The sequence below is a fragment of the Quercus robur genome, chromosome 3 (assembly GCF_932294415.1).
Source record: "Quercus robur chromosome 3, dhQueRobu3.1, whole genome shotgun sequence".
Lineage (NCBI taxonomy): Eukaryota > Viridiplantae > Streptophyta > Magnoliopsida > Fagales > Fagaceae > Quercus > Quercus robur.
Window position 1 is genome coordinate 26190947 of NC_065536.1, and position 21421 is coordinate 26212367.

Below are 21421 nucleotides of genomic sequence, written 5' to 3' on the forward strand. Positions count from 1 at the left end.
TCATACATAAACAGCAAGGATTGAATTTGGACACGCTCAGCTATAGTTGCTCTACAAAACACCAAACTATCATCTGCGAATAGAAGGTGAGACACACGAGGGCCAGCAGCACATAATGAGACTCCCTTAATATTTCCATTCTCTTCAGCCTTCTTAAGTAAAGCATGTAAACCTTCGGTGACCATTAAGAATAGATAAGGCGAGAGGGGATCACCTTGGCGAAGTCCCCTAGATGGTGTGATGAGATCGTGGGGCCATCCGTTGAGCAAGATTGAGTACGTGACTGATCTGATACAAGCCGAAACTAGAGCCACCCATTTTTGACAGAAACCCATTTTTAACATGATTTTCTCCAAGAACACCCACTCCACCCGATCATACACCTTACTCATATCGAGCTTCAATGCTGTATATCCTAGCTTGCCTGTTCTTTTATCTTTCAAATAATGCAGGTTCTCATGAGCAATCAAAATGTTATCAGTAATAATTCTTTCAGACAAGAAAGCACCCTAAGTCTCAGAAATCAGATGGGGAAGCAAAGGTTTTAAACGATTAGTCAGCACTTTTGCAATAATTTTATACAAAACATTGCTCAAACTAATTGGCCCAAATTTACTGTCTTCCCATTTAAGTTCAGCACTTGAAAAGAAACTTTTAGAAAATTTCTCTCATATCTTTTAAAGTAAGTTGTTGACATTGAGCAAAATACGGTAAGCAGAACTCAAATTCCTCGTCAACTATCTATCATTATCAAAAACATGTTTATTTTGCAAAAGTTTACAAATTCAGAAGCAATCCATTTTCCCAACTACAATTGGTGTTTAAAATCTCTGCCCCAAAACTAACAAGCAGTGTGTACTACTACCCACAAAACTAAAGAAATACCACAACATCAAATCTGTAAACAGAGCAAAAATTTATATCTAATCTATCATTATTCAACCTTTGCCCCTTTAACTTTTGTGTGGGAGCTTTGGACACTGCAAGAGCAGGGAAATTGAGGCTCAATCCTTTCACTCCATCTTGTATGAAGATTCTGATTAATTCCACAGTTTAGCTATCATACCCTACAAAGATTTGTATGAAAAATACTCACCTAAGTTTCAAAATAAACGAAATTGCAATTTCACTCTAACAGAAAATATAATAAATTTATAATTTAAGGGCAGTAGAATAGCAGAAAGGTAAAGACACAGTAGTATCAAAGAGAAAGGACAAAGATATGTTTGAAAAAACTTGTCTTTGCAGAGACAAAATTTACCATCAAAACAAAGCACAAAAAGCAGTTTAAAGCCAGATTGACCAAAACAGCTTTTGAAAGACCAAATTTGTTAAGAATGGATGTAAGACGAGCATATGGATGCAGCACATTATTTTTTTTTGGGGGAGGGAGTGGGGTCTCCTCAGAATTTGAAGCAAGAAAAAGAGTAGCAGTAGCAATCAACTGCAGCAGAGCCAGACTAGAATTAATAAACTGATATGCAACCATATTAAGAAATAACATTTCAAAAGCAAGTAGAAAATCACTTCCAGTGGTCTTTGGAAAATTTAATATAATATTCTCTAAGAGATACTGAATATCCAAAATTATTCCCAGTACAATATGAATTGAAAACTAAAGTAAGTACATTGAAAGCACACAATGACAATACACAACCAATATGAATCCAAAACTAAAGCAATCATTAATTGACCTTCTTGTTCCTAATAACAAATTTAAATTCAGTGTACAAAATATTCAATCTATAAGTCAGTAATTAAGATCCAAGAAAAAGAAACAACCGAATTTAAGAATTGAAAAACAAAGAAATACAAAGATTGAAAGTTAGGTTTTTAAGGAGAATGTGAAATTGGATTCATCAATGAACATACAGAAGATACCTAATCAGAGGGTTTGGGTAGGGAAAAGTGTGAATATATATGGAAGATAGTACCAGCTTGGTGAATCTGAAGAAAAACAAAGTCAACGGAAGTCAAGAACTCTGTTTGGTTGCCGAGAAAATAATAGAGAAATAGAAAGATTTTCTCAGCAACTAAATAAGGTAGAGAGAGAGAGAGAACCTGTGAGTGTGAGGAGCTGAGATTACCGCGTGGTTTCTGAATTTGCCGAGAGCGAGAGCGAGAGACTGCAACGTAGTTTTTGTATAATCTGATGGTTCCTGATTTTCAACGTTTACAACAATTGATAAAAAGTTTTATTTATTTTCTTTTTTTGGTAAATAGTTTTATTTATTTTCTTTTTTTATAGGGAAAAAAATGTAGAGAAAATAAATAACTGAAATTTTTTTATTTTATATATATTATTAAATTAAGGCTTTTATCAACATTAGTTTGTAACTCCATGTATATGTATAAATATATTTGAATATATACAGTAAGATGCATAATATAATTTATATATATATATAAAATTTAAATATTAGTGATAGTCATTTTTATATTTTATTAACTCTTTAAAAATTTTTGTAAGAATATTATTAGGTATAAAATATAAATTGTCAATTTTTTTTAAACTATTGTGAAGCACTTTTTTTTTTTGTTAATGATTCATTTATTCTAAACTCTTTAGTTTTTATACTTAATAACTCATTTAAATGAATATTTATGATGTAGTCCCACATTTTATTCTAAAATTAAGAAATAAAACTCTTTAAGAATAAATAATTTAGGACATATGGTGTAAAATTGAAATTCTAATTTGGAATTCTAATTTGAGTTTTTCTTAACTTCACTTATTATTATATATATAAATTTGTGATGTAGAAAAAAATATGTTGAAAAATGTCAATTCATTTGTAGCGTTAATAGGTTCCTTTCCAGTTTATTAGTCCAAGACTTAATTACTATATTATATAATATTAAAAAAAATCGTGCACACAATAGTGTAAGCAAAAGATTTTTCTTATTTCGGTGATCAAGTGTGTATTGGGCAAAAATTATTTTTACCCATTTATTTTACTATTCAGCTTATTTTTGTAACTATTCATGAGTTTCACTGCACTTTTTGATACTATTCATAAGTTTTACTGTACTATTTCAGTTAACTTTTACTTTTATCTATAATACTTTTAACAAAAAGTTTTCAGTTTCAACAAAATAAACGGATCTAAACGAACCCCAAATTTATCTTGGTGTAGTGTCTAAACTACCGATCCCTTTCTTTTATAACAGAAAATGAAAATGAGAATATAAGAAAACCATCTTTTCACCTTTTACTATAAGTAAGCTTTCTCTATCCCTTTTATAGGCGGCCACTTCTTTGGTCTAACATGCTGTCCTAAGCCCACTAGAGACTATAGCTTTTTTCTTCACCAATGGCCTTTGCAATAGTGGCTAGTGGAATTACTAGTGGGTCCATTGCTGAGAGAACCCAATTTGAGATTATCTTATCTAATCTTCTCTTTTAGTGTGCATTTAGCTCCAAATTAAAAAGGTAGTTTATTTAACTATTCAGTTTATATTTGCTACTATTCAAGAGTCTCACTGCACTTTTTGGTACTATTAATGGATTTCACTGTACTATTAATGGGTCTCCCTACAGTACTTTCGGCAAAAAGTTTTCAATTTCAACAAAATAAGCAGATTAACAAATCCTTAACCGATTTTGTTTACTCTCTAATTTCACATTGGTTTCAGTCTAGTGATAGTTGGGCCAACCTGACTCAGACCAGTGACCTTTTATTCGGTTCAGGTGTCGTTGACTTTGCCAATTTGAGAGTGGTTCACATGGTTGGTGGCATAGCAAGCTTGTGGGGTGCATTTATTGAAGGCCCAGGAGTTGGTTGGTTCGACCAAGTGGGTAGGTCCGTGACTTTACGTGGTTATAACGCGTCTATAGATGTGCTCGATTCATTCTTGATATGGTTTGGTTGGTATGGATTCAACTCCGGTTCATTTCTTATGATAGCAAGATCATATGGCGATGGTAGTCTTATTACAATGGAGTGCCATTAGGATGACATCTGTTAACACAACATTAGCCAGTTGCACAAGTGCCCTTACAACCTTGTTTAGCAAACGCTTATTGGTGGGTCATTGGAATAATGTGCTAGACGTTTGTAACGGTCTACTAGCGGGATTTGCTGCAATCACCTCAGAGGGTTTAGTGGTGGAACCTTGGGCAGCAATCATATGTGGCTTATGGCATCTTAGGTTTTAATTGGGTGCAATAAGCTTGCAGAGAAGTTAAAATATGATGACCCACTAGAGGCAGCACAATTACATAGTAGGTGTGGAGCATGGGGGGTTTTATTCACAGGATTGTTTGCAATGTCATATGTGAATGAGATGTTGTTGAAACCCCATTTTGCAACCCACATTTAACCTCACATGGAGAGTAAAAGGGTAATTTCACAATGGAAATAGGCATCTTAATTGTGGCCATTAGATCCTTGATTTCATTTTATCAAAATGACCTTGATATTGTAACGATCAAATTGACTAGTCATAAGCCCTAATCGGACCATTAAATTGAAAGTTATCATCAAATCAAGTTTTAATGGCCAAAATGCACTATCACAAATTGAGTCTAAGGCAGAGAGAGAGAGAGAGAGAGAGAGAGAGAGAGAGAGGAGAGAGAGAGAGAGAGAGAGGAGAGAGAGAGAGAGAGAGAGAGAGAGAGAGAGAGAGAGAGAGAGAGAGAGAGAGAGAGAGAGAGAGAGAGAGAGAGAGAGAGAGCCTGTGAGGAGCTGAGATTACCGCGTGGTTTCTGAACTCCATTTCGTACCATCTTGTCAAATTTTGACCCCTATATATATATATAATTTTTTTTATGAATTATTTTGCATACTTTCAATAATACCAAAATAATTCTTATATATTAACAAATGAGATGATACTAGAAAACTTATATTATTTAGAATAATACGAATGAGTTTTGATTGGAAAATAAAAGGAGTGTAAGTAAATGAGGGTGATCGCACCATAATATGTGTGTGTATATATATATATATATATATTATTTTTTATTTTTTATGAATTATTTTGCATACTTTCAATAATACCAAAACAATTCTTATATATTAACAAATGAGATGATACTAGAAAACTTTTATTATTTAGAATAATATGAATAAGTTTTAACTAGGAAATAAAAGGAGTGTAAGTAAATGAGGGTGATCACACCATAATATGGTGCATGAGCATTTTTGCTAAATAAAACATTGAAGGCATTTGCCAAAATAGTAATGTTTGAAAGTTCTTTGAAAAATAACATTTTTGATATCTCGTATCTTGTAGAGACAAGTTCCACATTTGTACTAGACATTATGTCCAAGTGAAAATTGTCTTCTAAAAAGACGAGTTACATTTTTCAAAGATTTTGCCAAATAGCTATCAAACATTGCTATTTTGACAAATATATTTTTTTAAAGTATTATTTAGTAAATATGGCCCATGGTGCATTCTCATGCAATTTGTCAAAATATAAAATATGGATTAAAAATGCAAACCACATGAAAACCCCAAATATGTTGTCAAAGACGAAAACCTAAGCACCTAGGCAGAACAACCTCTCTATGGCACCTCTATTGAAACTCCACAAGTGAATAATTGCAGTTCAAGATACACAAATAAGCCTTCTAGACTAAAGCTATATTAGTACTTGAGCCTTACAAGCTCCAGGTATCAACCGACTACACCAAGTTTGTTCACCTAGTTTCTAGAATCCACGCATTGAGTGGCCAACAATAAGTCACCATGTCCCCTTGGAAATGTGGTTTGCTCCAAAATATTTTTATCTCCAAGCCAACTCTTAACACTCAAGTATGGTGATGAAGATGATGGAAACAATCTCCTCTCAAAGATATGTCTATAATGAGAGATAAAGAGAAGAGAGAATGGTAGGGATTCAATTAATGAGCAGGGGTTCTCTTTCACACAAAGGGATGAGCAAAATAGTGCTCTAGACAAGCTCTCCAAATGCTACCTTTGTTTTTCTCATGTACACATATAAATGAAATGAGTTATATCTCTTTTGGACTTATAAGCTAGACAGGTGATAAGAATGACTTGTTGGACTCCGTCCTTAAGCAAGTTGCAATAGTGAATTGCTCATGAGCAGGTCGCAACTTGCTCAGTAAAAAGGTCTCTCCTTAATCTACCACATGTCCAGTTCACGGAGAAGGCAAGTATCTCATTGGTGCAACTAGTTCACGACTTCTTCTTCATTGCAACTGTTAGGACATATGTGGAACATGTTAAAAACATATGTCATATAGAATTATCTAATCCTTTGACAAAACGTACTTTACTTGTATTTAGGTAGATCTAGGATGTGTTTAATACTTCAAGGAACAAGAGTTTAAGCCCAAGTATTGAAGCCATGCAAATTTGTCCAAGAATCAAGTGAAGAAGTGTTGTATTTTAATGCTCGATAGATAGCTCGACAGATTGTATCTATCGAGGTTTAATAGGAAATTTTAGCCTGATACTCGATAGTTGCTTGACAGATACCCTATCTATTGAGAATTACGAAATTCAGATTTTCAGATCTGTTTTTCATGCATATCCAAGCTATGTGTTTAGGTTTTCTTTTCTCATAACCCTGGACATATATAAGAATTATTTTAAGGTCCGTCATAAGGTTGTTGCACTTATTGTTACATGCATACTGTGATCAGAAACAATCTGCCCTAGTTCATCTTTCTCCTGAAGAAGCTACTGCGTTTGTATGCCGTAGGGTTTTGTGATCAAGGAGCTTCTTAATCTTCATCGTGTAGATGAATTGAAGAACTTTGCAGTCAACATCTTTCTCAAGTTGGTGTGTTAGTCACGTACTGGGATCCATGCATCAATTGGTTAGTCACGTACTTGGTGCCATGCATTGAAAGGAGAGATTGTCACTACATTACAAGTCCAATTGTGTATTGGGGTAAGGGTTCAACTATAGGTTGGTATAGGTATTGGGATTCCTTTACTTGTAACCGCTTGTTTTGATAATAGTGGATTCTCAAGAGTGGTGACCTTAAATTCACCCAGTGGGGTTTTACCTTGGTGGTTTTCCCCATTAGTAAACAAATCACTTATGTCAAATTTAATTTCAGCTCCATTTAGTTATTTAGTGATTTTTTTGTGCTATCACGTGTATTGCATATTAAATTGACTTAATTAATTTACTTGGCTAATTAATTGGTTAATTTTCCTAAGGGGTCAATACATTCTTAGCCTATCAAGTGGTATCAGAGCAGGCACATTCCGATTAGAATTAATCTTTGCTGTGTGATCCATTGAACCCTGTTTGTCATGGATAGAGGACAGTCTATTATTATACCTCCTTTATTTGATGGCACTAATTATGCATACTGGAAAGTATGCATGAGAGCTTTCTTGCAGTCTTTAGATGAAAAAGTGTGGCAAGCTGTGGGACAAGTATTTTCACAGCTAATAACTCCATCTACCACCTCTAGAGGGGTTCTGATGGGACAAGTATCTTGAGATATGCCTTGGAACATATAGCTAGAGAGTTGAAATGTAAATGAAGGGACTATAAAAGGAAGGAGACCCTCCAGAAATGGGGGATGGACATTTTCTAAGTAAAAAGAGACCAATAAAGATAATACAAGATTACCCTGTAAAGAACAAGAACCTAACTTATATACAAGAGACTGATCCTCGAACTTTCTCGAGGAGGAGATTAACCTTAATTGTTTTTCTAGTTACACTTATTTGCTACTTTGGACTCTTCGATCTGAGACTTAGCCATAACCTTATCTTGCACTTGATTAATTTACCCATTCTCTTACAAATTCTGTTGTTTAGGCTGGATTTGAGGGGTAAGGTACCACTATTCTAAGTGGGCTTGGGCTCTTATTTTCTGAGGCCTTACATTCATCACAGTTCGACCCTATTTTAAAAGCCTTGAACTCCCCTTTTCAATTCTTTGAACGGTTTGTTTTTTAAAGCATTGCTTGTAGGTTCATTTCCTTGTACTCGTGTTATCATTTATTCAAGTAGATTGATGCAATATTTAGTTGTTTATTGAAGTTTTATATAATTTACTATTTACTTCAAATCAATTTATTGTTAGAATAATCATTTAGGTTTGAATCCTTTTCATTTCCTACAATTTACTTTACTTTGAGATGATTTTCTTTGGATTAATTTACTTTGCATTAGTTTACTTTGAGATAACTTAGGCAAATTAGGTTCATAACTTAGTCATTTAGGAACTTTGACAATTAGGATTTTCTCATTCTCATAATATCATGTGAACTCATGCATTTCTAAACAAGTCCTATTAAGTTAAACATTTCCAAACCCTATGTCTTAGTTTACGAAGTTAGATATTCACTTCAAATAACTTGAAAGCATAATCAAGGGACCAAGGTTAATTAAAAAATTGATTTTTACCCCATCAAAAAAAAAGAAAAAGAAAAAAAAAAGAAAGATTTTTACTCTAACACACTCACATTGTAAGTAATTTATGGTTATCAAGAGATTTCCTCCGTAACTTGGTCTACCTTCACAATTGAAATTTATTATTTTTATTTTTTAATGATCAAAACTTAGCTCAGCTCAATATTCCACAAATCTAAATTATATAAACACAAATCAATTTTCAATTTACAGTATCCTGAATTTGTGAAAGAATTAGAAAAAAAAAAAACTCAATAAAGACAAGGTCCCTAGCTGGCTTTCAATTTCATGATACAATCCTAGGAGGGAGGCCAAGTTAGAGGAAATCCCTGGTTTGAAATCATATCCACCACCGAGCCAAATACAGATGATCAATCTAGTGCACAATTACAACTCAAGGTCGATCCCTGATGTCACAAGATAGATCTCAATGCTAAGATAAACCTTATTACGGTGACCCATGTGGCTCTTTATAGGAAATGAATTTGATTTAAAATTTGTGGAATTTGAAATTTTAAGAAATCATATTTAGATTAAATTTCTAACCATTTTATTCAACTTTTTGCAAACATGGCTGTTTTGTAGGTGTCACTTGTTCATTGAATCGTAAAACCCGCAAGGGTGCTGATAAGGTAGAACTGCTGCGAGAGATACTTTCTTGTTTTGGACAATTTTTTTTCTCTCTCTCAAATTGGTTTTGAAGAATCAGCGGCAAAACATGACCATTTACAATCTCCACATGAGTTCCAATTGTGAGAACACTTTAAGGAGATTTGAATTGAGTAATTCATAGAACATATAGGGATCAAGAGAGTAAATTTCGTGTCATTTTGGTTTGGTTAAAGAAATGAAGTATTTTGATACCAGTGTATCATCTTGAGGTTAGATATATGAGTAGTGATATAAGTTTTTCGACATTGAGCTAACAAACAAGTGTGCCACCAACTCACCAATCACAAAGTAATAATTCAAATATTTATTTATAAGGTGGTTAAAGCCCACCAATCACATTCATTGCCATATAAGTTTGTAAGAATTATGTAGTAAAAAACTAAAACTTGTAGTACCTTTATCATTTTCCTATACAAAGATTCATTTATTTTTATATTTACCAAAATATAATCAAAATTGCACTTATTTTATAAGCCTATGTATTATCCTAAGTAAATTAACCCAATGTAATCATTTTATTATATTGGCTGAAACATCAATATTGCTCAAAATACCCAAAAAACTCCAATATGGTCGGTACAACATGGTACAATTCTATATTTTGTCTAGTACATTTAAAAAAAAATCGGTATTAGTTTAATGACTGATATGGTATATATCACTAGTATGGCTAGTATTGACTTTCTTGATAGGAACACCATTGAATCCAAAAGTTTTAAGTTTATGAGTTTGGGCCTAATTATGTTCTACTAACCACTTATTATCTTCGTCTTCTTTTTTTGGGAGATAAAACAACTCATTATCCAATGTGAAACTTCATTATTTAACCAACTACACCACTTACATGTAAATATTATAACACACCTTTAGCAGTAACACATCACATTAACATTAAATAAGGTCTATCATAAGTGAATAGTATACAAATTCATAAATAAGGTCTATCATGAACATTGAACAACCATACCACTTACATATGAATAAGACTCCAACTGTAACAGTGTAACAGTTATTGAAAATTAGTCCATCATTGGTTAATCGTTTACAAATTCCTGATTACAAATACGGAAGAAGTACTAAGTAGTCTAGAATTACAACAAAGTCATATAGTGTAACATTCACATAGGTTTCGAAAATAAATAATATATTGTAACAATCACATAGGTTTCAAAAATAAATAAATCACATAAAGATAACACTATGAAATAAAAACAATCAATAAAAGGGAAGATCCATATTATTTTGAGTTGCTCCCTAGTCATCATTCTCGATCATGTTGTGTATCCCCAACTTCACTAGTAGTATCTCTCCCCAAATTATCATTAGCGTCATGTTCACTCTCCCCACCTTCACTAGCATTAGTCTACAATAAAAAGTATTTAGGAATAAAAAAAGATAAAAGTAATCCAAAAACAATATGATATGAAAGAGCACTATGTTATTATGTTAGCATATTATGAACAATGTTCTGATCTCATCCACCAAATATGCAGATCAACTAAAACCAAAAGCGACATGATCCAATAATCACAAAAACCAATGTCAACTATATTCAAATTAAATTTCTCACATTCCACACCGTAGTAAGATACTACATTTCAAAAAACAACAATAATTACAACACCAATATGGGAATTTATCTTTTCTTTTTTTTTAATTACATAATTTAGAAGTAGTTGCGGTTCCATGATTATTTTCTAGTGGTTAAATAGAAATATAAATGATACAAAATCTAAAATAGAAGAGAACTTGAATATCATATAAAAAAAAAGGTTTTACAATTGCTTTTTATGAGGTTTCATATTTTGAAATCATTGTAGAATATTTTTATTATTAATCCTACGAGCAACATCTCTTTCAATGTACATAGTCATACAATCATTCATCCATTAATCTTTCATTTGATTGATTTATTTCAAAATTGCTAAGATCAAAATGGGCTTTTTCTAAGGTTTTTGATTAACAAGTTTCCATTTTTGTTTTTGAGCTTATTAATTTTTATTTTATTTTTTCAAAATTTAGCTCAAATTGGTTTGTTATTAAGTTTTGTTAGTTTATTTTTTAAAGGCCAAGATATTGATAACAGGATTGTGTTCAAACTTATTTTAGTTGGACATAAAAATATTTAAGGTCATGATGTTCAAAATTTTATTTTAGAGGGTCAAAAAAATTATATATAATAATTTTTTTTTTGCCAATTCAGGGAGTTCAAATCATTTTAACCCTTGGGCTTCAAGTGGAGCCTCCATTGTTTGAAAGAGATGAATAGATGAAACTTTTATAGGGCCATAGGGGTAAGCTTGATACCGATCTAAAATGAATACTCGGACTACTATTGTTAATGAATACAATACCCTATATTTTGGGTTCAGCTAGCTGAGATATGAGATATCAACATGATGACATATGGCAGTGGAAGTAAATTAATTTGCAGCTACTTACGATTTAAAATAATAATAATAAGGAACTACGGCATGAAAGCATGGCAACGTACCTTTTCAGCAAACTTTTGGTCGCAAGTCTCCAATTTAGCCTCCCAATACTCTTTTATTCTAGCGTTAAGATCAAGATCTCCACCCCCCTCCTCTTTGAGTATCTCCATCCAAATGCGTCTTAGCTTTGGCGTGCTTAAGACTCCACTACAGAAATTCTTCAATTTAGGACAGCTGTACATACTTACTCTAACCAACGATGGGAATTTGATGGTGCGACTCCCCAAATGGAAGGCTGTGAGACTTGGCAAGTTAATTAAGTCCAAAGATGTCAAATTATTGAAAGCGATCTCATCTCCTGCTTCTGCTTCACTTCCCTCATTTGCAACTATTTCTGTCATTCTTTCGCAGTCCCAAATTCTAATCAGTTGGAGTTGCACAAGAGTTTTGGCTGTTGAGGGAGTTAATAAACTAATCAATGCATTAGATCTGCATACTTTCAATTCCTTTAAGTAGTGGAAAGATGTGGATGAGAATGGTACAATATTCTTTAATCTGCGAAAATCTGGTACTCCTGCTTTTGGAGCCTCTACATTTGGAATTTCACCGTTTCCGTACAAATAAAGAGATTTTAGGCTGCAACAGAATTCTGCTGACGGTCCGCCACATGTCTCATTCATGGCATCATCCAATGACAAGTATTCCAAGTTTGGCGATTTATCCTGGGAAAACGCCAAAGTAATGAACAGATTAAGGAAATAATGAGTTTAATATCCCTCTAAAACAAGTTTGGGATTATATTATATTGCAACAAATTTGAACAGGGACTAGATGTATCTAAATCATCTAGACATCTAAATCCACGGCATGCACTAATTTAAATTCAAGGGATATAGTTCCTAACAAGCTCACTCAAGCACAGAAATGTATCAGCACATTAATTAAAAAATTAAAAAGAATGAAAAGCCCTAGCAACATGGATAAAAGTACCGATTCAAGGAAAATTATTTAATATTTTGGAGCTTCCGTTAACATGAATGAATTGAGTCCCACTAGGAGGTACCAACTCATGGTTTAAAATGTGATGCAAAATTGATGTCCAATTAGAAAATTGCAATATTGAAGCTGGAGATAAACAATAAAATATTAAATTACATACTAAACTAATTGAACCAAGTTTTGTTCAATTTAAATTAGGACAAGACAAATATGATCTAGCATATCAAAAATAATAACCAAGAAAAAAAAAGAAAAATATTTGAATAGCTAACTAATGCACATTGGTTCAATCATCATGTTATTCAGAACTAACCATGAAGAAATGGGGAAAACAAACCACTCACATCCTATTTGACTTAAGCAATTAAATCAATTGTATTATTGGAGTAAAGACCTAAACATGAATTTGCCAATACAATTACATTTTTTTGTTAAAATTTGTTATTTCTACAAATTTTACAAAATAACTGATTTTTTTTTATTAGAAAATAACTAATGTGTTAGTTTTTTTAACACAGCTAAAATATAATCAATAAATTTGTTTATTATATATATATATATATAAAATATTTTTTTATATTAATCATATTCATTACCACATTAGTTTATAAACCTTTTGTAGTTAAATTGGTTACTACTTTAACATTTTTCATAATTAAGCATAGTTCTTTCCATTCAGACAATGAAATACCTTATTTAATGTGCGTTTGGGAAAATCTAAAAATTTCAGCTTATTTTTGCTATTATTCATGTGTCCCACTGTACTATTCAGCTAACTTTTATCTTTATCTACAGTATTTTCAGCAAAAAGTTTTCAGTTTTAGCTAAATAAGCTGTTCCCAAACGGATACCTAGTAAATATCAATCTTTTATCTTTCTTCTACTAGATAGGGACTAGGGCCAAGGGGGCGGGTTTTTTGTTTTTGTTGTCCTTCTTTTTTGATGTATATATTAGGGACTAATTTGAATTGGACTTAAGGAATAAAACTTGACCTTCTTCCCTCCAAACCCCCCCACCCCCCCTTATGGATTAGTGCAAACAACTCCACAAATTAGCCCAAACAACATTACAATTTTGTCCAAAGAACCACATATTAGCCCTTACAACCATAGTACACAAATCATCAACCCAAAAAATTTAAACAAAAACTTATTACAAAAATTTATAGCTAATGACCAATTGAACCACCATTTTCTCTAAAATGTTAACCATTTCCTTTATTCATTTTATAAAGAAATGAAATTATGCTTAAATAAACACATTCTGTCATGTCATTGTTGCATGAGTCTATCCATCACACATGGGCTTAAAGGATACTAGATAATTTTTCCATTATGGTGGTGGAATGCAAAATTTTGCTTCAATGGTGTCTAGAATAGCAAATTAGAGGTCACCTAGGATAAAATTATTCTAATTTAAGAGAGGCAAATTTAAAGAAATTAGTGAGATGTTAAATAGCATATACTGATATAAAAAAGTTAAAATATTTGAAAGGAATCTAATGACCAATTATTGTTGATTGGCTTTTAGCCTGAATGACACCTTCCCCATTTCATTTATATTTCAATTCCCATGTTGCAGGTTCAAACCTGCCTCACCCTTTCCCTTCCCAACAAAATCAAAAATTAGAAAGAATGTTCATAAAGAACTAGAAATTTTAAATGGAAGAAGGAGACAGAAAATAATCAAAAAGAGAAAATTCTTATTGGAGCTAATATCTAACTGTCTTTGAAGAGTCTTTTAACAAACTCATAATTGCATATCCAATTAACTATTTTGTGTATTCAATATTTAACTATTCAACTAAAAACCAATTCCAATTATTTATACTTTCAGTTTTTTTTTTGGCCAAGTAATTACACTTTTGGTTAACATTAGTTAATTGTAGGGGAAAAAATATACTTGAGCTTTGAACTTTAACAAAGGAGTATTAGGTTGTGTTTGTTTTGGGTGAAAATCACTTTTGGAAATACTTTTCCGTAAATGCGGATGTTTGGTTGGTCCGAAAAATAGAATTTTCCGGAAATCAATTTCGTTCCTATTTTCACTTCAAATGATTTCCGGAGAGAGAGAGAGAGAGAGAGAGAGAGAGAGAGAGAGAGAGAGAGAGAGAGAGAGAGAGAGGAAGAAGAGGGCGAACCCCGAGCTCCAGTTCAGTCCGACAATCGCCGGCGAACCCTGAGCTCCAGTCCGACGATCGCTCGCACCAGTCGCACCGGTCTCGTCAATCGCACTGCGCCGCTCGATCTCGCGAGCTCCAATCTGACGATCGCATGCACCAGATCGCACTGCGTCAATCGCAGCTGCGATCGCGCCGATCGCACCGATTACACCGATCCGATCGCACTATGCTGCTCGAGCTCGCCTCCGCGCGATCTCGCCTTCGACCCACCGATCTCTCTCTCTCTCTGTGATTTTGATTTCTGTGTGATTTTGATTTTTGTTGTTGTTGTGGTGGTGTGGTGGTGGTGTTTTGGTGGTTGTTGGTTTTGATTGCCGGAGTTTGCTGCCATGGGTTGAATTGCCGTGTGAAATATTTCCGGAAAATAGCATTTTTAAAATAGAACCAAACACATGAAAATATTTTCTACAACAATTTTCATAATGCAATCAAACACTTGAAAATATTTTCCTTTCCGGAAAATAGCATTTTCGGAAAATATTTATTTTTAGGAAAGTATTTTACAGGAACCAAACACAGCTATAATTGATATTTGCTTACCATCATTCTTAATAACAAAAAAAGAGTGGGGTGATTTGAACCCTTATTGTCATTGTTAAAGACATCAACAAGTGACAATTGAATTGCAGCAAATTTGCAAGGCTCTTTTCCACTTATTATTTGATAGGCCAAGAATGTATTGACTCCTTTGGTAAAATCAATCAATTAATTAACCAAGTTAATTAATTAGATTCGATTACATGCAATAAGCGTGGTAGTACAAACAAATCACCAACTAAGTTAAATGCAGCAGAAAATAAATTTGACACAGGTGATTTGTTTATGAATAGGAAAAACCATCGAGGCAAAACCACACTGGCTGAATTTAAGGTTACCACTCCCGAGAATCCACTATTATCAAAACAAGCGGTTACAAGTAAAAGGAATCTCAGTACCTAATACCAACCTACAATTGAACCCTTACCCCAATACCCAATTGGACTTGTGATGTGGTGACAACTCTCCTTTCAACGCACGGCACCTAGTACGTGAATAACCAATCGATGGACGGATCCCAGTACATGACTAACACAACAACTTGAGGAAGATGTTAGCTACAAAGTTTTTCAATTCATCCAACGATGAAGATCAAGAAGCTCCTTGGCGCAAAGACCGAAAGACGCAGCAACTTCTTTAGGGAATATGATGAACTAGGGCAAATTTTGTCTTCGGTCACAATTTGTAGGCACAATCAAATTGCATTGAGTTGTATCAGTTTGCATCACTTTAGACGGCCCTTAAAATAATCCTTATATATGCTAGGGTTGTGAGAAAAGAAACCCTACACAAATACACTTGGATATGCATGAATTCATATTTGGAAATCTAAATTTCGTAATTCTTGATAGATACCGCTTCTATCGGGCTACTGTTGAGCATCAGCATTAAACCTCGATGGATATAGATCTGTCGAGCTATCTGTCGAGTTTTAATGAATAATACTTCTTCACTTGTTTCTTGGACAGTTTTGCATGGCTTCAATACTAGACTTGAAATCTTGTTCCTTGAAGTACTAAACCCATCCTAGATCTACCAAATTACAAGTAAAATGCATTTTGTCAGAGGATTTAGCCAATTTACATAACATATGTCTCTAACAATATCCACATATGTCCTAACATTATCATTCTAATCTTATTCATATTGAAATTTAGATGTGAAGAAGAACACGGGAAGGTTAACTATTCTAAGTTTTAACTTAATAGAAATAGTAGACATAATTTTGGATGTCAACATATAAAGAAAAAAAAGTGTACGGGTGGGAATGAGAAGAAGAACAGTCTAAATGTTTTAGTTCATTCGGCAAGCAACAAAAAGTCAGGGGATGTTTGGAACATGCACTTAAAAACTGAAAACATGTGTGGAAATATGTGAGTGAAAAAGTGTATGGAAATACGTGTAATGTTATGTATGTTTGAGTGGGTGTACCAAATAGGGCCTGAGTTTTCTGAAAATTTTGAACCTATTTTGATGGCCCACACATGTAAATAAAAATAAATAAACTTTTCCCATCATTTTTAATAGTACTTTTTTAAGTAAATAAGAAATCATCAAAATGCATCTAAATTCACTCATAACCAAATTATAAGGCTTGCATTATTAAATAGGAAAATTTCAAATTTTAAAATAAATTTGAAATTTGTATGGTTAGTTTTGTGATGATTTTTTTTTTTTATCATTACATCAAGACACTTGCGAATTTCCTTCTTGGTCTAAGCAAAATTGAAACCTAGTTTGTAAGTAAAACGTAAAGTTTTTTTTAGAAACAAATTGAACTTAATTGATGTTCAATATTTCCATAAGTCCAACGATTAAAAACCATATATTTCAAGAAAAGTGAGAGTTGACATTACTGTAGATATGATCCTTAATCCCCATAAAAATTTAAGCATATGAGTAAACAAATTTCAGGGAAAAAAAAATATTCTAACAAAAAATGTTTAATCTATTAGGCATAAAAAAAATTATAAATAACTGAAAATTTTCACAAAATATATAGTCAAAATAAAACTTTCTCATGAGTAAGCATTAGCTAACCAACTCATATTAATTTGGTAATTATTTTCTTACAAGTTAAATTTAATAGCTTCTCTATATCAAACATAAAAAAATAAATAAATAATCCAAATTAGTTTTTTTTTTTTAATTTTTTATTATAATAGAGAATCCTTATATATATATATATATATATATATATATATATATATATATATATATATATGTATATACATTGGTAAAGCTGAGTGAAAATCTAATTAAATTTCCAATTAGACTTCAATTAGAGTCTAATTTTACGCTCATGTCCTACCTAACTTAAATTTTTAAATTTTGGTGTCAAGTGGGTTAATTCAGTGTAAAAATTGGATTTTAATTAGAGTTTAATTTTGCGTCAAATGTTCCATCTAATCTAAGTTTTTTAATTTTTGTGCCAAATGAGTTAATTTAGTGTAAAAGTAAGGAGTCCAATATAAATAAACCATAAAAAACCCAAATCATATATTTAACTCTATATATAAAATTAGAGGAAGAGAGAGTTTGAATGATTTTATATTTATGAGCCATTTTTTTTTCTGTATAACTAAAAACAATTCAAATTTATAAGTCATTTATGTAATATACCATGACTATGTATGATTCATTACTAGCTAGGTAATGTGTGTATATATATATATATATATATATTATTATTAATGGGCATATTTTTAATACCATTTCTATTCGGATATTTTATATGTGAAGATATTGAACGTAACAAATTGTAATTGAACTGAAGGATCCCATGCACTCATCTCTATTCAATTTGCGAGATTCTATTTGACCATTTTATTATTTTACTTTGTGTTGTATCTAGTAGAATTTCACAAACAATAATTGTGAATTGATATTATTGTAGTATATGTAGTATCCAATAGTGATTTTCAAAATTATATATGTAATAGCAATGTAATGAGAAACTTTGCATAACTAATATCATAAAAATTATAAGGAAAAACTATTTTAGTAGCTCCAAATCTCTTGTCGAACTAAGTTTTATATGTTTAATAACCTAAACTAACATCAATAATACCATTACAATTCATCATTCCTATGCTTATTACATACTAGTTTTATTAATTGAAGGGCATCTCAATTTTCAAGACCACCAATTATTATTATTAATTTTTTTTTTATCACAATTCACATATAATAAATCTATTTGAGCGAGAATTCTTAAACAAGTATGTGCAGCTTGAATGCAACCACTAGGCCTGACCTCAGCCTACTCCACCCACATATAATCCAATGAGTAGATATATTATATATTAACAAAATGTAAAGACATGCAAGGGAAGTTGTTACCTTTTCGATGAAAAAGAGGGGTTGTTGAATAAGATTAGCATGATGGGCCAGCCCATTTGTTTCTTGATCACTTGACTTATTGGAACCAAATATTTTTAGTTTGTCACAATTGAAAATCCACAAGTGATTCAACAACGGCCACTTTGAAATGTGCTCTCCTTGATAAAAACTCTTGAGTTTAGGCAAATTTATAAGTGTTAGTGTGGTTAATTGTGGGAATACAAACAGAGTGGTTGTCTCTATTCCTTCTTCTTTTGCTACGATTTCCTCCATTGTTGCACAATGCATTATCTCTAGCTTTTCAAGTTGCACAAGAGCCTTTGCCACAGATGTTGGAAAGACACTTTTTAGACTGGAACAACCCTCAATTATTATGGTACATAATTTCGCAAAGGTGATTATTCCTTGAGGATCCATACTCTGCACGTGCTTCACTTTTTCCAAATTTCTTAATGTTAAGGATATAAGTTCAACGGCGGCTATATCACGTGATTCTTCAACATTATTTGTCCCTTGGATTTCAAATACCTCTTCTAAGGAGTCACAATCATATATCTTCAATTCTTTTAGATTCCGGAGCATATTGGGTGGAATAATATTTGTAAGATTTGTGCAACTTGAAACGGTCATTGTTTCTAGCTTGCCAAAGCAATCTGAAATGAGTTGATTGGGCCAAATCATCTTCATGCTATCCATGCCTTTTATTTCCAATTTCTCCAAGTTTGGAAAGACAACCTACAATTCTCACGTACACATTGAGTCAATAAATGAAAATTAAATTATATTCTAAAGACCACGATTAACAAAGAGGAAACTAATATAAGGAAGTATTAAGAAGGAAGAAGAGTAATAATTACTGGCATATAAACGGTGAGTTCTCATAGAAATAAATGTTATTTGTGAAATAACAAATTTCAACTCTCCCTAAAAACATGAACTCATTTAGCCACTCTCCTATCCACTCGCCTGCATTTTACTCATATAAAACTGCTTTACTCATATAGGAAAAAAAGAAAAAGAAAAAAAAAAATTAGAGTTTTTGAGCACGTGAATGAACACATGTTTTTTTTTTTTAGATAAAAATGAACACATGTTCAGAGGCTAGAATATATAAATGCCAATATCACGGAACTACATTTTGAATCCTATACTAAATAATAAATTCTTTTTTCATAGAAGAGGCATTGTGTTGCATTATAGGGGTTTATTTGTTCAAGTTCTTTCTCATTGATCCGTAATTAAAAATTGGAGATGAAATTTAGATGAGGATAATTTATCAATGAAAAAAGAGAAATTGAGATAATATGCAGCTTGATTCTTGAAAGCCTATTAAAGGCTTTGACTCTATGACGATATTATAACAATTTATATGTTTGACACTCTTTTTAGTAGTACTTTTTAAAATTCAACAAGAGATAAGATTTCTTCCCTTTTTGTTAAACTGTAAAAAAAAAAAAAAAATGGAAGGGTTTAAAGTTTTTAAAATTGGATCATCGGGATTCAAATTTTAATGACATCATATTTATTTTTAATAATTAATTAAAATAAATAAATAAAATAAATGTTTACAATTTAATTTTTTAACAATCTTAAGTAAAACCATATTTAATGATGTTCAAATATATCTTAGTCAAAAGATAAGATGATTTTCTTCAAAATTTACCACAAAGATTAAGTAAATATTCTCTTATTAGTTAAAAATTAAGATGACAGTTGTAAGAGCAATAATCTTTGTGCTCTTACGTTAAGCAAGCTAGTTTGCTACGCATATATAGTCATCCCAGTATACATATTTGTATTAACAAATTATCAATAATTTTATGTAAAAATAATTAAAACTAAATAAAATAAACACAGACAAAAAAAGTAGGACAATTATAACTTGTAATTAGATCTAACCTTTTCGACGAAAAAGGGAGGTTGTAGAATAAGATTAGCATGATGGGCCAGCCCATTTATTTCTTGAACGCTTGACTTATTGGAACCAAATATTTTCAGTTTGTCACATTTGAAAATCCCCAAGTACTTCAACAACGGCCACTCTAAAATGTGCTTTCCTGGATAAAAACTCTTGAGTACAGGCAAATTTCGAAGTTTTAGAGTGGTCAATTGTGGGAATACAAACAAAGTGGTTGTCTCTATTCCTTCTTCTCTTGCTACGATTTCCTCCACCGATGCACAATACTTTATCCCTAGCTTCTCAAGTTGCAAAAGAGCCTTCGCCACAGATGTTGGAAAAACACTTTTTAGATTGGAACAACCCTCAATTTCTATAGTATGTAATTTCGCAAAGGTGATTATTTCTTGAGGATCCATACTCCACACGTGCTTCACTTTTTCCAGATTTCTTAATTTTAAGGATATAAGATCAACGGCGGCTATATCACATGATTCTTCAACATTATTTGTCCCTTGGATTTCAAATACCTCTTCTAAGGAGTTGCAAGCATATATCTTCAATTCTTTTAGATTCTGGAGCATTCTCAACATATTGGGCGGAACAATATTTGTAAGATTTGTGCAACCTGAAACGGTCATTGTTTCTAGTTTACAAAAGCAATCTGAAATGAGTTGGTCAGGCCAAATCATCTTCATGCTATCCATGCCTTCTATTTCCAATTCCTCCAAGTTCGGAAAGACAACCTACAATTCTCAGGTACACATTGAGTCAATAAATGAAACTTAATTAAATTATATTCTAAAGACCACGATTAACAAAGAGGAAACTATTATAAGGAAGAATTAAGAAGGAAGAAGAGTAATAATTCCTTTTCATTTAAGAGGTATTGTGTGGCAATACTTCAAGCTTTTTCTCAATGGTCATGTACGTACTAAAAGAATTGGTGATGAAATTTAGATTAGGATAATGCTTATAAGGATGAAAATTCAATTTAATTTCCT

The 21421-nt window shown here is 32.2% G+C and overlaps 2 protein-coding genes and 1 pseudogene across 3 annotated transcripts in view; 1 reads left to right on the plus strand and 2 right to left on the minus strand.

Annotated features, from left to right (window-relative positions):
* Positions 1–21421, minus strand: part of LOC126717618 (uncharacterized) — a 139883-nt gene that overhangs the window by 109208 nt on the left and 9254 nt on the right. The window lies entirely within an intron of this gene.
* LOC126716477 (ammonium transporter 1 member 1-like) lies at positions 447–5599 on the plus strand (annotated as a pseudogene).
* On the minus strand, positions 10135–12171 carry LOC126717620 (uncharacterized). Its single transcript, XM_050419452.1, has 2 exons — positions 11522–12171; positions 10135–10390 (listed from the first exon to the last, which is right to left on the minus strand). Exons 1-2 carry the CDS (start codon positions 12137–12139, stop codon positions 10289–10291), a joined length of 720 nt encoding a protein of 239 aa, XP_050275409.1. The 5' UTR covers positions 12140–12171; the 3' UTR covers positions 10135–10288.

What these genes read in the sequence shown, in the direction of transcription:
- LOC126717620 (XM_050419452.1), bottom strand. Translation starts at nt 12,139, where the DNA reads ATGAATGAGACATGTGGCGGACCGTCAGCAGAATTCTGTTGCAGCCTA. An exon ending in ACCAAAAGTTTGCTGAAAAG is followed by an intron (nt 10,391 to 11,521) that starts GTACGTTGCCAT and finishes TTTTTATTGTAG; the next exon opens with ACTAATGCTAGTGAAGGTGG.